This window comes from Nothobranchius furzeri, chromosome 18, assembly GCF_043380555.1.
Source record: "Nothobranchius furzeri strain GRZ-AD chromosome 18, NfurGRZ-RIMD1, whole genome shotgun sequence".
NCBI lineage: Eukaryota > Metazoa > Chordata > Actinopteri > Cyprinodontiformes > Nothobranchiidae > Nothobranchius > Nothobranchius furzeri.
In genome coordinates, this window is record NC_091758.1 from 17,154,222 (window position 1) to 17,169,560 (window position 15,339).

At 44.2% G+C, this 15,339-nt stretch overlaps 1 protein-coding gene across 1 annotated transcript in view; it reads left to right on the forward strand.

The window, feature by feature from the left end:
• Positions 1-13,017, forward strand: part of ezra (ezrin a) — a 31,372-nt gene extending 18,355 nt beyond the window's left edge. Inside the window, exons 7-13 of the mRNA XM_015969347.3 lie at positions 1,277-1,373; positions 1,489-1,652; positions 1,963-2,093; positions 5,749-5,909; positions 8,890-8,982; positions 9,121-9,369; positions 12,620-13,017. Coding sequence (XP_015824833.3) covers positions 1,277-1,373; positions 1,489-1,652; positions 1,963-2,093; positions 5,749-5,909; positions 8,890-8,982; positions 9,121-9,369; positions 12,620-12,784 — 1,060 coding nt within the window. The 3' untranslated portion in view covers positions 12,785-13,017. The remainder of the gene's footprint in view (positions 1-1,276; positions 1,374-1,488; positions 1,653-1,962; positions 2,094-5,748; positions 5,910-8,889; positions 8,983-9,120; positions 9,370-12,619) is intronic.
• Positions 13,018-15,339: the final 2,322 nt, after the last annotated feature.

Here is a 15,339-nt window from a genome sequence, read left to right on the forward strand (position 1 = left end):
CAGAGTGAGTAACAACCATCCTGACATGTATTAGTCAGCCAGCAGATTTTCACTACATCAGTGGACGTTTTGACTCTGAGCTGAGAGCCGATAACAAGCCAGAAGATTAAGCATCATCATTTTTAGTTTGTGTCTAAATCTCAGCCTGAGTAAATCCTCACCAACATCATGAAGTCAAAAAGACAAAGGATCTAATAAATAACTGCGTGCTTTGTTGTGTGGAGGGAAACTAAACAATTAAAAACAACTAGACCCCACTCTTCCTTCTCTCCTCTTCAGTGTGAATGTGATAGAGGAATTAAGTGCTCACTCCTTCACCATAGGGTTGCAGGTTTAAGCCCCACTCAGTCTGTTGCAGTTTTTATGTCCTTGGGCAAGACACTTCCCCCTCCTTGCCTGCTGGTCGGAAGGACAGGCTGTCAGTGAGCCCAGGGAAGCTCTGGCTACAATGGAGCCCATCACCATCAGTGTGTGAAGGGGTGAATGACTGACTATGGTGCAAGGTTCCTTGTGGTGGTGGGGGGGTCATAGGACTGTGGAAGGCGCTTTATAAATACAGGCACTTATCATTTTCAATATGAGGCTCAATGGGGGTCTACCAAGCAAGTGGTTCACCTATAGCAAAGCAGAAATCTGGAGTTTTTTTTTATTTGGCGGCCTCATCTAGAAGCAGACACATGTATTGCACCTTAAGTCATTCTCAGCACTTCCAGATTTATGGATTAAAGACACATTCCTGAACCTTGTGGCTATATGCTCTCTGTCGCCCTCTTTAGGCTTGCTGCGTAACGTCACTCATGAAATCAAATCTCTTTGACCTTGATTTTAAGGTGTAAAAGTTGCGGACTGTGCCTTTAAATCAACGCCTCTCGTTCGTGAACACACGGCTCTAGCCGGCACACAGAGATATGTTCACGTTGTGCTGTTTATTCCTTCATTTTAAAGAGTTACTTGTCCATGAGAAATGTCTCCAAATCTGCATGTGTCTAGGGACGTCCTCAAATGCTCCCACATGCTCTGTGATTGACGTCTGAATGTCAGCGGATGTCGAACACTATTAGTTAATGCTGAGTGGTCCTCAGTTCAAATTGCATGGGGCTCTATGGGACGAGGGACAGGCTTAGAAAATAAGATGTATTGCCTTCATAATATCACAATACTTTTACGGATTTCTAAAATGTTACACGAAATTCCCAAAAGAGGGAAAACTCTGTAGCTTTAAAGGGTTAAACTGGTGCGTTCGTGCTCTTTTCATTGCCTCCTTTCTGTTTTTCAGGCTCACTCCAAAGATCGGGTTTCCATGGAGTGAAATCAGGAACATTTCTTTCAATGACAAGAAATTTGTTATCAAGCCCATAGATAAGAAAGCTCCTGTAGGTATTTACCATGAATGTAAAAACAAATCCTGTTATGCATGAATGTATGAATTTGGCATGTTATAAATCACAGACCCACCATAGCAAAGCTATTTTCCATTTGTTATTGAAGGACTTTGTATTCTACGCTCCTCGACTCCGGGTCAACAAGGGCATCCTGCAGCTCTGCATGGGCAACCACGCCCAGTACATTCGCCGTCGCAAGGCCGACACCATCGAGGTTCAACAGATGAAGGCTCAGGCCAAACAGGAGAGGCTCCAGAAAAAGATGGAGAGGTGGGTCAAGATGAAGAATGCCCATAATTTAGGTCAGGGACGTGGACTGACAAGGGTGAAATGGAGTTATTGTGTGTGTGTGTGTGTGTGTGTGTGTGTGTGTGTGTGTGTGTGTGTGTGTGTGTGCGTGTGTGTGCGTGTGTGCGTGTGTGTGTGTGCGTGTGTGTGCGTGTGTGCGTGTGTGTGCGTGTGTGTGTGTGTGTGTGTGTGTGTGTGTGTGTGTGTGTGTGTGTGTGTGTGTGTGTGTGTGTGTGTGTGTGTGTGTGTGTGTGTGTGTGTGTGTGCGTGTGTGCGTGTGTGTGTCCTGTAGAGATCAGCTGGACAGTGAGAAGAAGAGGAGGGAGGCCATTGAGAAGGAGAAAGAGCAGATGGAAAGAGAAAAGCAGGAGCTGATGATGAAGCTCAACCAGTTTGAAGAGACGACCAAGAGAGCAGAGAGAGGTGAGAAGAACCACATCTCACATTAAGTCTGAATCAGAGGCGGGGCCACAGGGGAATTGGCCCCTGCTGAAATCTGATCCTCTGAAGTGCCCCTGTCCTGAGATTACATGTGGGTGCAATTCCAAGTGCAGACACTAGTGGCACTAATGAGACAAATACTTGGCCCTCCTCCCCTTCCGGTTCTCTCCGGCGTTCCCCAGAGGGAAAAAGTGGTATTGTTGCATCCCTACCATCCCTACTCACAGACATTTTTCTTCTCTGTGCCTCGTTCGATGACGTTAGTTTGGTGAGACAAGCATTTGGAGTCCTACACGTGTTTTCACACAAAACCTAAAACTACTTTTTAAAATCTTTTTTTTATTGATTTTTTTTTTGCTTTAGAACACATAAATGACAGTTTACATTTGTTGCACATATTATTCACATTGCTCCAATGATGCATCGTGCAGTCCAAATTGCAGTAAGTTAACTAATAACTTTCCTTTCCCTAGATACTTAAACAAAACAAAACAAAGCATAAAAAAAATTAAAATAATAAAAAATAAAAGGAGGGGGGTGGGGGAGACGCCCATATCAATCTTTCTTTCCTGGTTCTTTTTCTTTATTTTTCCTTTTTTTTCCCCTTTTTGGCCCATCCTGGTCATCTTGGTTCATTCTCTTTTTGCATGATCGCAGATCTGTCCAAATGATCAAGAAATGGTTGACAGATTTTCTTAAACAATCCTACTCGACCTGATAGGGAATATCTGATCTTTTCCAGTTGTATGTGTATTAGTACATCTTTAAGCCATTGGCTATGAGTGGACGGGTGGGGTTGCTTCCAGTTGAGCAGAATGAGACGTCTGGCTACAAGGGTTGTGAACGCCATCACCCGCCACCTCCCCAGAGGGGCATATTCTGGGCTGTCCAGGGCAGTCCAAAATAGGGCTATGCATATCTCTGGGACCATAGACAATTGAAAAACCATAGAAAATGTGTTGAACACTTGCTTCCAAAAGTTGGTTAATTTTGAACAAGACCAGAACATTTGCATATGGTTAGCAGGCGCGAGGTTACATCTATTGCAGCAATCCTTCACCTCGGGGTAAATTTTTGCCAATCATGAATTTGTGTAATGGACTCTGAAGAGAATCTTACATAGTAAAAGAATATGTCTAGCGCATATAGATGAGGAATGGACTGCGGTTAGTATCGATTCCCAGTGCTAAAACTAATTTTGCTGCCTGTTGAAAATGAGCTATTTCTTGGCATCAAATGTGTTTGCAGATATCATGTGTTAAATCCATGGTGCATATCAAACTGGATCAAAACATTTTCCCTCTATAGACTCCCGTTAATTTTTTGGCAGTAAGGGACCTGTGATTCCTATGTATAGACTCCCTATTCAAGTCTCTTTCTGGAGTATTTCTCTTATTTGATGACACCATCTAGTGGCAGACAAGCATATCACACAAAAAGTATGTCGCTCTATTTTTTTAAGATGGCGACTTCACGTTTCTTGTTTATAAATGTGCTTCTTAGCCGACAAACGGAGCTAAAAAACGCAGTTTTACAAGTATTATTCTCATGTCTGTTGTGTTGTCATATATTTATATTTTAAAGACTTTCTTGTCCATGAAAAATTCGTCAACTCTGCATCAGCCAAGGTATTCCTTAAATTTGAAGCAAGTAAGTGGTAGTCTAACGCTATTGGTTAGTTCTGGTCGACGCTCAGTTTCCTATTGCATAGAGCTCTGCAGGGCAGGGGACGTGCTTAGCAAAAATAAAATAAAATAAAGACGTATTGCTTACATTTTATCACAGTACATGAAAAGATAATCACTTTTACGGATTTCTGAAAAATCATGCATCATTTCTGAAGAAAACTCTGGAAAGCAGCTTTAATGTTGTGGCCCCTTGATGGCCTGTACTTGATCCTCCTCTGTCACAAATACACCAGGTTCTTCTTTATTTTTCTGATATGGGATAATTTTATGTTTGCTCTATTTATGCCAAAGGTTCATTTTTATTGTTCCTGTAAACCAGGGTTTCTCAACGGGGGCTGTAGCGCCCCCCCAGTGGGCATTCAGACTATATAAGGGGGCGGTGAAAGTTTTTTGCAACTGAAGGGGGCGCTGAGATGCTAATGGTGGGCGCTAGCGATACAGGACATTCATAACAGACAATGGCTCAAAAAAAAAAAGAAGTGTTGACAGTACAATGTGGACTACCTTCGGTATGGATTTATTCCTTCACCCACGAATCCACAACTCCTCATGTGCCTGCTTTGTGAACAAGTTTTACAAAACGAAGCGATGAAACCCTCCCGGCTTAAGGAGCACTTGTCCAAAATGCATCCAGACAAAGCTTCAAAGAAACTGAACTATTTTCAGGTAATTAAAGAGAGACCCTCTAAGAGAGGTAGCATTAGCAGTATGTTTGCTTGAAGCTCGAATTTACTGGACCGAGGATTATTAGCTTGCTACTATATCTTGTTGCTAATAGCAAAAAAAAATTTTTATGATACTTTTTTTTATGACATATTTGTATGAAGCTGTTTCAAACTCAAGGCTGAATTTTTTTATTTTTAATTATGGTTTTTGTATCAAAAAACTTTCCGTTTCTCTGCATGGGACATTGGTGGGCAGTAATAGCCTGGCCTGCCAGACTCGTCCTCTGTTTAATTCTGAACAGAGGATAAGTCTGGTAACTCACAGGCAGAAAGGCACTTGAGGGGCGGGACTAGGCAGCTAAAAAAATGACCAATCAGAAAAAAGACGGAAATCCCGACTGTACCGCACGATGCGGTAGATTTCTAGTTGTAGTAAAGAACATCTGAGTCATTTAGAACAGAGGAAAAAGCCGCAGCGAACTCCGCTGTTGTCTTTGTTGTTTATGAGAAGCTGAGCATCGCTGTGTGTGACGTCCGCGACGCTGTAGTTTTTTTTAGCTGTAGTAAAAATGGGAGTTTGGCGACAGCGCAAACATCTTTGTTTAGAAGAAATGCTTTTAGCGCTTCTACTTGTACTTTTAAAGACATGTTCAAATAATTTAGAACAAAGGAACGAGCCGCAGCAAACACGGCGTTGTGGTGTGTGATAGACTCAGCACTGATTGGCTTGGTTAGAATTCTCAAGGGGTGGTGTTATTTGAATTGGAGAGTTCCCAGACTCTTCCTCTGTGCAGAATTGAACAGAGGAGGTGCCTAGCAGGCCAGGCTAGGGCAGTAAGGGATTTCAGCATGACTTGGGGGGGTGTTTAGCTGAAAAAGGTTGAGAAACCCTGCTGTAAACGGTTGAAAGTAAACAACTCTACTGCCCTCTGCTGCTCACTCATCATCTAAAACACTGAACATTAAAATGTTTCTAGCTGTTAGTGAAGGTCATTTCCATCACATAGTTCCAACTAAAAATGTCTAAAGAAACTTATTTGTTAATGAATGAGAAATGTTCTGTGATATGAAATCATGGCAGCATGCATTTTTGTTTGTACAGATAAAACTAAAACACCCGTTAAAGTTTCAGACAGTTGCTTTTAAAGTTTTCCAAAGTGGCTGAAAGAAGAAACAAGACTTGAAATGAAAAGTCATCAAAACCGAAGCAGATCAGAGGTTCCCGTCCTGAATGCACCACATAGAGCATAACAGATTCTCCTGTGTGCCGACTCGGTCCTGCAGAGCTTCAGGAGCAGCTGGAGCGGGCCATGAGGCTGGAGGAGGAGAGGAGGAGGGTGGAGCAGGAGGCTGCTCGGCTGGAGGCTGAGAGGATGGAGGCCATAATTGCCAAGGAGGAGCTGGCCAGGCAAGCCGAGGAGCAGATGAAGAGCCAGGAGCAGCTGGTGAGTGTACGGCGCACAAGTGAACAAGTCCTGATTAATTGTAAACACACATTAGCTGCTTTAGCTGCAGCTTCAACATTCTTCAGCATGAGTCAGGATCTCCAATGCGTGATGAAAAAGTCGTTGCTGCTCTCAGCAAGACACAAACAACTGCTTTATAGCTATTTCATATTACCGTGCCAACTATTCAAAATCAAAAGTTGTAGTGGTGGTTCCTTTGTTTGTCAACTCACCTCATTTTTCCAACTTTAAAAGCCACTGCTGCACTGTGGTAACGTTTCGGGCAGAATAAGTTCAAAGTCCAAACTTGAAAGCTGTGTTTTCTTCAAGGTTTATTTTCCAGATTGGCAAGCAATAAAACAGATCCTGTTTTCCATTGTTTCCTGCTGCTTTTCCTGCTCTGGTAAAAAAACGTACGCCCACCCCAGTGCATGCTGGTCCTATACCAGTGCCTACTTATACAAAATGACCCGGTGAATTTTCCTGACTGACTTACAAAGGTAAACAACAAAACGAACTACAAACCAAACAACTATTAATCTACAAATAAACTTTATAAATGCTTCAAAAAATACAAAGTCAACTAATCACAAATTTAAAGAATTACACAAAAATAACACAAATAAAGTATAAATAGCTCCAACAAAAGTTTTATTGGACTGTAACGATTAAATTTACATATTATTTAATGAACCATAAAATGTGAGATTCCATAGTAAATATGAAATCAATCTTATGGATCTTTGGATAACTTAAACCAGAAGATTGGAACTTTATATTGCAGGGATTATGTAACCACTTCGTATTAACTCAGAGACAAAAGAAAGAGAGTCAAGTTTTAAAAGTTTAAAGATTTATTACTAAACTAATTAAAACTGGACTAACTTTAAACACTAAATGTATGGTGTAACTAAGGTGAAGTGAGACGGAGAATGGTGTAGTGTGGAATGTTGTTCAGAACCAGCAAATCCGGAGAAACGATTAGTTCTGATGGGAGTGAAGATGATGTTTTCGTGCTAATCTTTGGTTAGGAGATTTATAAACACATGAGACGCCATTTTGTCGCTCCACACATACCCTTAGGATGAGACCTCCGTACAGATCCAGAATGCCAGGTCCTCGGACCCCCCCTTCGGTACCGGAGCCGATGAAACAGCGTCAGCAGTACGACAGACTAGTCTTTGGATTGTCTCCAGGTAAAAAGCGACAGTTGGTTGACAGTGTCAGATGGACCCTGAGGGTCAGTGAGTTCAGCTTTTATTCTGAAAGGAACCGTTGCTTGGTGGAACAGCAACAGATTTATCCAGCTTGTCGTTGGTTCTTTCAGCTGAAGAGGAAGTTACGGATTGGCCGCTCCAACAACTTCTCTAGAAAGCTTTGAACTGTAGTTTAAGATGATGTGGGCATAGTTTTATAATTTGGATGTTTTGATTTACGGTCGAATCAAAAAGGGACAGCTTTACCAAGCACCACCAAAACCACGCCTCCATCAGATCTGGAAGATTCTGATTGGATCAGTAAAAGCAATGTGTCATGTGGCTTAACCTTACGTGTAACTGAACTACTTGTCATCCCAGCAAAACCATCCATACAGCACAATATCTCAATCCAGAATGACTTCCTATCTCTGGCTCCTTCAAAGGCAGTTCGAAATCTGGGTGTTGTGATTGATGAACACCTGACCTTTAAAGATCATGTTGCCTCTGTTGCCCGTTCATGCCGCTTTGCGCTGTATAACATACGAAAGATCAGACCATACCTAACACAACATGCCACCCAGCTCCTGGTGCAATCTACTGTCATCTCCCGCCTCGATTACTGCAATGCCCTTCTAACTGGTCTTCCAGCCTGTACTGTGAGACCTCTTCAAATGGTCCAGATTGCAGCGGCGCGTCTGGTCTTCAATCAGCCTAAAAGAGCACCCTCTGTTTATTGAGCTCCACTGGCTACCGCTAGCAGCACGCATCAAATTCTAATTGCTAACACTAGCATACAAAGTCCGAGATGGTACGGCTCCCATCTACCTGAATCCTTTTGCAAAGGCTTACGTCTCAGCCTGGCCGCTCCGGTCACATCAGGATCGTCGGCTAGCAGTGCCTACACCACGCTCAGGACAATCCAGACTCTTCTCATGCATCGTTCCACAAATGTGGAATGACCTATCAATCACTACCAGAACAGTGGCTTCCTATTCAATTTTCAAGAATCTCCTGAAGACCCTGCTCTTCAGAGAGCATCTTCTTAACTAGCACCCTCCCTGCACCCGTCCCCCCTCTCTACTGTCCACTCCTTGTTCCCTCCTCTCCATGATTGATGTCAAGTTGTTGTTATTGTTGTTGTTAGCCTCAAGGGCAACATGCCGATTATCACTTGTAAGTCGCTTTGGACAAAAGCGTCTGCTAAATACATAAACATAAACATAGTGGAAGTCTCTAGTGGAAACATTTAAAGTTATATTACTTATGATATTCTATAAGATTATAATATCAAGTAATTAATATTTTCATTTCATGAATTGGTTCACATTTTTTATTGACTAACACTTTGTTTGATTAGCTTATTAAAATAGAGTTCTTTGATTTATTAAAAAGAAAGAGTCCTTTGTCTTCATTCTACTCTTGGGCTGGAAAGGAAACAGTTAAGAAGCAGAGCATGAGACCTTGAGCAATATCTCATGCAGATTAGTTCTTGCTGAGGAGAGGGGGGAAATGACTTTTAGGTGGAAAACAGTCATTTCATTCTGTTACAGGACCGTTCTTAGCTTAAAAAGTTAAAAAATAATATTTTGAACATTTAAATGTAACAAATGGGAGTAACCTGGGAAAATTGTTGTTTTTTTGTTGCGTAAACTTGGATATCAGGTTTTCTCTTCCTTCTTTACTCATAAGATGATGAGATCACTTCCTGTAAACGGGTCTGAGGGGTGAAAAGGTAAATATGCTCTGGGCTCAGAGTTTTGATCTGTGTTGTTCTCCTACAGGCTGCAGAGCTGGCCGAGTACACCGCCAAGATCTCCGTCCTGGAGGAGGCCAAGAAGGCAAAGGAAGAGGAGGCTGAGACGTGGCACATCAAGGTGAGTGTCCCACCCATGCTAGAGCTGTAAAGCTCGAGTCATAACTCATAATTTAATAAAAAGGTAACTCATGAGCTATGCATGTAAGCATGCTGCAAGAAGTTGCCCTCCACCCTGACATCTCCTCATTTGTTCCAGGCTATTGAGGTGGAGGAGAATCTCCTAAAGACGAAGGAGGAGCTGCAAAGTGTGATGAGTCCCCCTAACTCAGCTCCTGCCGCTGCCTCTTCCTCCTCCTCCTCAGACAGCGAGAGCGACCATGAGCACAGCGAAGATAACAGCACCTACAGTGCTGAGCTGCTGACACAGGGCATCTACGACCACCGCCAGGAGGAGGAGCGACTCACAGAGGCCGAGAAGAACGAGCGCCTGAAAAGACAGCTGATGGTGAGCTCAGAGGGCTTCGGTATCCATCTCAGAGCTTTAGCTTAAAAACTGTCCAATGTTTTATTTGGAGCATTGGCGGTTCTAGGGACAGGTCACAGGGGCATTGGCCCCTGCTGAAATCTGACTGGCCCTCTGAAGTGCCCCTGTCCTGTAGGTCAGGGGTCCTCAATTATAATGGTCCGAGGGCCACTCACAAAAAAAAGACCCAGAAGCAAGAGGGATAACACACAAGCTTGCAATATAAAGCAGGACAACACCTGTCCCCCTCCAGCTCGGCTGTGTGACTGCACTAACCTGTCCTGTGGGACCCTCACCATGTGACCCTCATGTCCATGCTGTCTCTGGAGGAGCAGATATAAAACAAGATCCCCTGCAACTTAAAATGAACCAAAGTTACCTCCCAGTTTCTCTTTAAGCCGAATTTAAAATCAGTTCATCATCATGAAACAAAAGAATAAAGTGGAACAAGAACTTCTATTTCTCTCTCCTTTTAACTTCTCCGTGTCCCTAAATAAGAGACAGATGATTACGCTGAAGCCACCGTCACTCTCCCCGCTCCTTCCCCAACACCGGACCTCCCGACATCACAGCACTCAATTGTAAAAATAATGTGTGTTTGGAGGAGCCCCCCCCCCCCCCCCCCCCCCCGATCGAGCGAGCGGAGCGCGCCGCGCAACAACCCGCTCAGTTAACATAATTCATGGCCCAAATCCAACAGAACCGATCGGGCTGATTCGCTTCAGGTTCGGTCTCAGGTTATAACTCCAGCGCTCAGCCCTGCAGTACCACGTAAAGGCGGACCAAAGTTTCCTACCCGGTAAATGTGGAGAACACCGCTCTGACAGATGTGGATGCTGCGCTGGTGCCGTCGTTAAAATAACAAAACTACATTCCACTATAATTGATTATGGTACTCTTCTATGATGCAGAATTGTTTATGCCCGCATCTCATGCATTGATTATTTGATTATTTTCCTCAGCTCTATCTATCCTACACCTCCTGGTCGGCCATCGGGGGTGGGGGTGGGGGGTGCACGCAGGGTTTGGGGGCCACAAAGGGAGGGCTCGCGGGCCGGATGTGGCCCATGGGCCGCCATTTGCGGACCATTTCTGTAGGTGAATGAAATTCCAATTCCAAACACTAGCAGTGCTAATAAATAGCATGTTTGACTGATATATGCCCCCCCCCCCCCCCTGTAAATATTGTGGCCCCTTGATGGCCCCGTACTCAGAAAAATCCTAGATCTGCCATTGGATTAGAGAGTGCAGCTAGAGAACACGGTCATATTTAGCTCTAAATATTCTTCTCAAAACAGGAAGTGAAGTGTTTCTAACTCACCAGATCCTCCTCAGAACCACTTCCTGTTGGTCTCTTGCTAGGTTTGCTTCCGGGCACAGGCATGTGGTCACCACGGTGACCCTAATGAGCCACCAGCAACTGCTTTGCTGTTATTCAGTTTCTCATTTCAGCTGATGTTGCTGGTTCAAACATTTTCTAGTTTATTGTAAAGAAACAAAACCCCTTTCTGACAATAAAGTACCTGATTGCGGGGGGTGGATTGTAGCGTCACACGTTTGAATCCCAGCCGGGGCGTTTCTCAGAGCAGTTTGCATATTCTCATAGTGTCTGCGTGGGATTTGTTTGTTTTTTTCCCCCTGCTACTCTGACTTCCTCCCACAGTCCAGAAATATGCCTGTTAGGTTAAACGGTGCTTCTAAACTGGCTGTAGGTGTGAGTGTGTTTCAGTTGTGCTCGGAACGCTACAAACACCCTTCTGCTGCTTTAGTTACACGTCTCTAACAGTATATAACAGATAAATGATCAGGTTTATCTCCTTTTCCCACTAAGATTGCAGAGGAAGTTAAAGAAAATGTTTTATTAAAGCAAAGCCAGACTTTTTTAATTCTTAGTTAACATATTTGCTGCTCTAAATCTAAACAAACTCTCCCATTTCTTAACCCTCTGGAGGCAGGCGTTGGGAGATTTGCAACAGTTAAAACCTATCTACCTGGTTACTCCACATATGTATTTCATGAGCATTTTTTTCAGCAGTAGCTCAACAGGTTGAGTGGGTTGTCCAGTAATCAGAAGGTTGCAGGTTCGATCCCGGCTCCGGACAGAGAATTCTGCTTTTGTGTCCTTGGGCAAGACACTTAACCCACCTTGCCTGCTGGTGGTGGTCAGAGGGACCGGTGGCGCCTGTGCTCGGCAGCCTCGCCTCTTTGGCGTTTAAAGCGTGCCACAACACGTGCACGCGCATTGGGTCCACAGCGCGAGTGTGAACGGGACTCGCGAGCGAACATATACATGGCGAGAGGTCATTTGTGCACTAGCTTATGTGCACTTTTTAAAACACTGCCCAGCAAACATTCGGACGTTTAATGACAGTTGAACGGTCACAACTGTAAAATAATATCACAGGAATTAGGAAAGAATATCATGACATCAACTCTATGTTCCTTGGCCGGACTCAAACCTGGATCCTCCAGAGTGAGAGTCACCCGCTCTCCCAGCTGAGCTATGACAGCAACTGCTGAATCTCAGATTTTTTTATATAGATAGCTAGAGAGTAAAATGCGGGGTAAACTAACCAATCAGAGGACAGGGAAGATCTGCCACAGGCCACGCCTCCAGAGTGCCAAAACTCCTCACAGCCGAGCGAGCGGAATTAGAAACCGAGCGCGCAGAGGCTGCCGAGCGCGCAGAGGCTGCCGCGCGCGCACGTTTTCCTCTGCCGTGTGCTCATTGGCAACGCGCGCACGCAGGTTTGTCACTTGTGCACATCCTTGTGCGCTCACAGACACAGTTTGCTCCCTCTCAGTGCACAAATGACCTCTCGCCATGTATATTTTCGCTCGCGAGTCCCGTTCACGCGCGCGCTGTGGACCCAATGCGCGTGCACGGGTTGTGGCACGGGTCTGACGCGATACGCCTCTGTCAGTGCGCCCCAGGGCAGTTGTGGCTACACCGTAGCTCATCACCATCAGTGTGTGAATGTGTGTGTGTGTGAATGGATGAATGATACACTGTAGTGTAAAGCGCTTTGGAGTCCTTACTCTGAGAGGCGCTATACAAGTGCGGGTCATTTATCATTTTTTAACTCAGAAGTACCCCCTGAAGGACTTAGTTGTTCGTCCTTTTATCAAAACTTACTTTGAGCCTGAGAGGGTTAAGGGTTCTTTTAGGGAAAGACCCAACCAGAGTCATGCAAAACCATGGCTGATGATTTTATGGCTGAATCCTTCACAGGACCTGAGCTCAGACCTGGCACACGCCCGAGACGACACCAGGAAGACCCAGTACGACATGCTGCATGCTGAGAACGTCCGGGCCGGAAGAGACAAGTACAAGACCCTCCGTCAGATCCGTCTGGGGAACACCAAGCAGAGGATTGATGAGTTTGAGGCCTTGTAGCGACCCAACACCTGAAGATCTCCAAATACCTCATGAAGGATGAGCTCAGCACATTTTATTTGAAGAGAAACATAACGATGACAGCCATGTGTGATGTTAAAGAGCCTGAAACAGCTGGTCTGGGTCTGCATGACAGAACCGCCATGCTGGGGGAAACACTGGTTATTCTTATTTTTGTTGTAAAACATTTCACATGTGCTGTTTATTCTCATTAATCTAGATGGCGGCATAGGTGCGTGTGTGCCACTGGCTGTAATATTTAAGCAGAGCTGGTAGGGAAACGCGTCAAACAACTTAAATTATCGAAACGTAAATTATCAAAGTTTATCTTGTTTGTTTTTCACTAAAACACTAAATGTTTCAGACGTGTCATGGGCTGTCGAGAATCACAGGAAGCAGCCGACGTTTTCTTTTCTCAAAGTTGAATTTACGATCTTTGGTATCTGTTGATGATGTCGTCACAGAACGAAACTACAAGTAGGAAATAAAACTACAGTAAGAAATGGTTCTTTGTTTTATTCTTCACAGCAGGTTCCTCCTGACTGAGCCATGTCCACTGAAATTAAAATGATCTAAAGATGCTTTGTCTGATTTATGATCTTTGATCTTTACCTTTAGGTACACGCTGCTTCTTTACACAGATATCTAATCAGCCAATCTGATAGCATCATTTACTCCTCTAGATGACTTGTTGAAGTTAAAACTGAGAATCAGAGAGAAGAAGAAAGAAGATTCGAGGTTCAGGCAGCTGCTGTGGTGGTGGAGGTGTTCTGGTCACACTGTGTACCCCCCCAGTCCCCCCGAACCTGGTTTAAACACCACAGCATATCTGAGTGTTGTTGCTGACCATGTCCATCCCTTTATGACCACATGGACCCATCTTCTGATGGCTACTTCCAGCAGGATCATGTCACAAAGCTCAGATCATCTCTAACTGGTTTCTAGAACATGACCATGAGTTCACTGGGCATCAACAACCTCCATAGTCACCAGAACCTTTGGGATGTGGTGAAACGGGAGGCTCTCCTCATTGATGGAGCTGTTGTGTCAGTATGGACCAGAACCTCAGAGGAACATGTGCTGATCTATTTCATGAAGAATTAAGGAGGTGACTGGTGAGGTGAGGTGTACCTAATGAAGCATCGAGTGAATTAACCTGAAATATTTAGTTTTTATGTTCTCAACATAAACAACAACAAATAAGATTCCATATTTCCTATCTTGATCCTGGGAAGCTGGTTCCTGTCTCCATGGGACCACAAGTCAGGTCCCACCTGGACAAGTCACCATCTTTCACAGGGACAAACTCATTCATACATACAGGAGCCCTTCAGACACATACATAATAATAATAATGCATTGAACTTATATAGCGCTTTTCTAGAAACCCAAAGATGCTTTCGCACACTCTCACATTCACACACTGCTAGTGATGGTAAGCTACTTGTAGCCACAGCCGCCCTGGGGAGGTCTGACAGAGGCGAGGCTGCCATTTGGCACCGTCGGCCCCTCTGACCACCACTAAAACAGGCAAGTTGGGTGAAGTGTCTTGCCCAAGGACACAACAGCAGGATACCCCTGGCAGGAGCTGGAATCAACCCGCTCTACCACCTGAGCTACTGCTGCCTCATACATGTTGTTGTAGGAGGAGAGCCCAGGAACCTGTATTTCAATATTTCACCTTTTAAAGTTGCACCATGTGTAAAATAATACAGCTTTCTGTTTTTCAAATGTTTTAAATATACTTATAGAAATAATAATCTGGTTAAATAAAAGCCCAAAGTCTGCAGAACAAGACACAAAGTGTTAATAATTAATACTTTGGTTAATTCATTGATCAGATTCGCTCTTTCCTTTAACTTTGTGGTTTTCAGGCTCTCCTTCAACAGATCCTCCAACCAGACATGAACCCACAGCTGATCCAGAATCAGTAACTGAACCGAACATTCAATTCATATGTTTCAATTCAAATTCAGCTGCTGCACTTCTTTTAACATCAGATGTAAACAAATATCAGAGGATGCAGAAGGACATAATTCAGTTAGGATGAAACAAAACGCAAGTTCTGCTTCAGTTCTGAGCATATAGAGCTAATCCACCACAACAAAAGCCACACACATACACACATGCGCGCAGGTTTTTGGAATTTCCTTACTGGGCGGAGCTAAAATAGTGACAGGCTGACCTCACAGGGGCTCAGCTTGACTGACAGCTATCACACCTTCTAGAATAAGAGCCTCAAGGGACCAATCATCAGTAAACCTGGTTGTTGGTCACCAATCAAGATGCAGGACTCACCTGAGGGACAGAGGATAAAAGATAGAGATGCACACCTGACATTTGGACCAAGGAGCCCTGAATGTGTTCAGGGCTCAATCTCATGACCTTCTGGAGACAAACGTGCTCCCCAGAGTCCGAGACCTTGGTCTCCATCTCAAATGGGTCCTCAGAACACCAAGAATGGATCAGAACCAAACACTGGGCTGCTCTGAAGTGGCCTGATCTTGAACATCTGTGACAGGAGCAGAAACATCTGGAGAATGAACCCTTCAGAC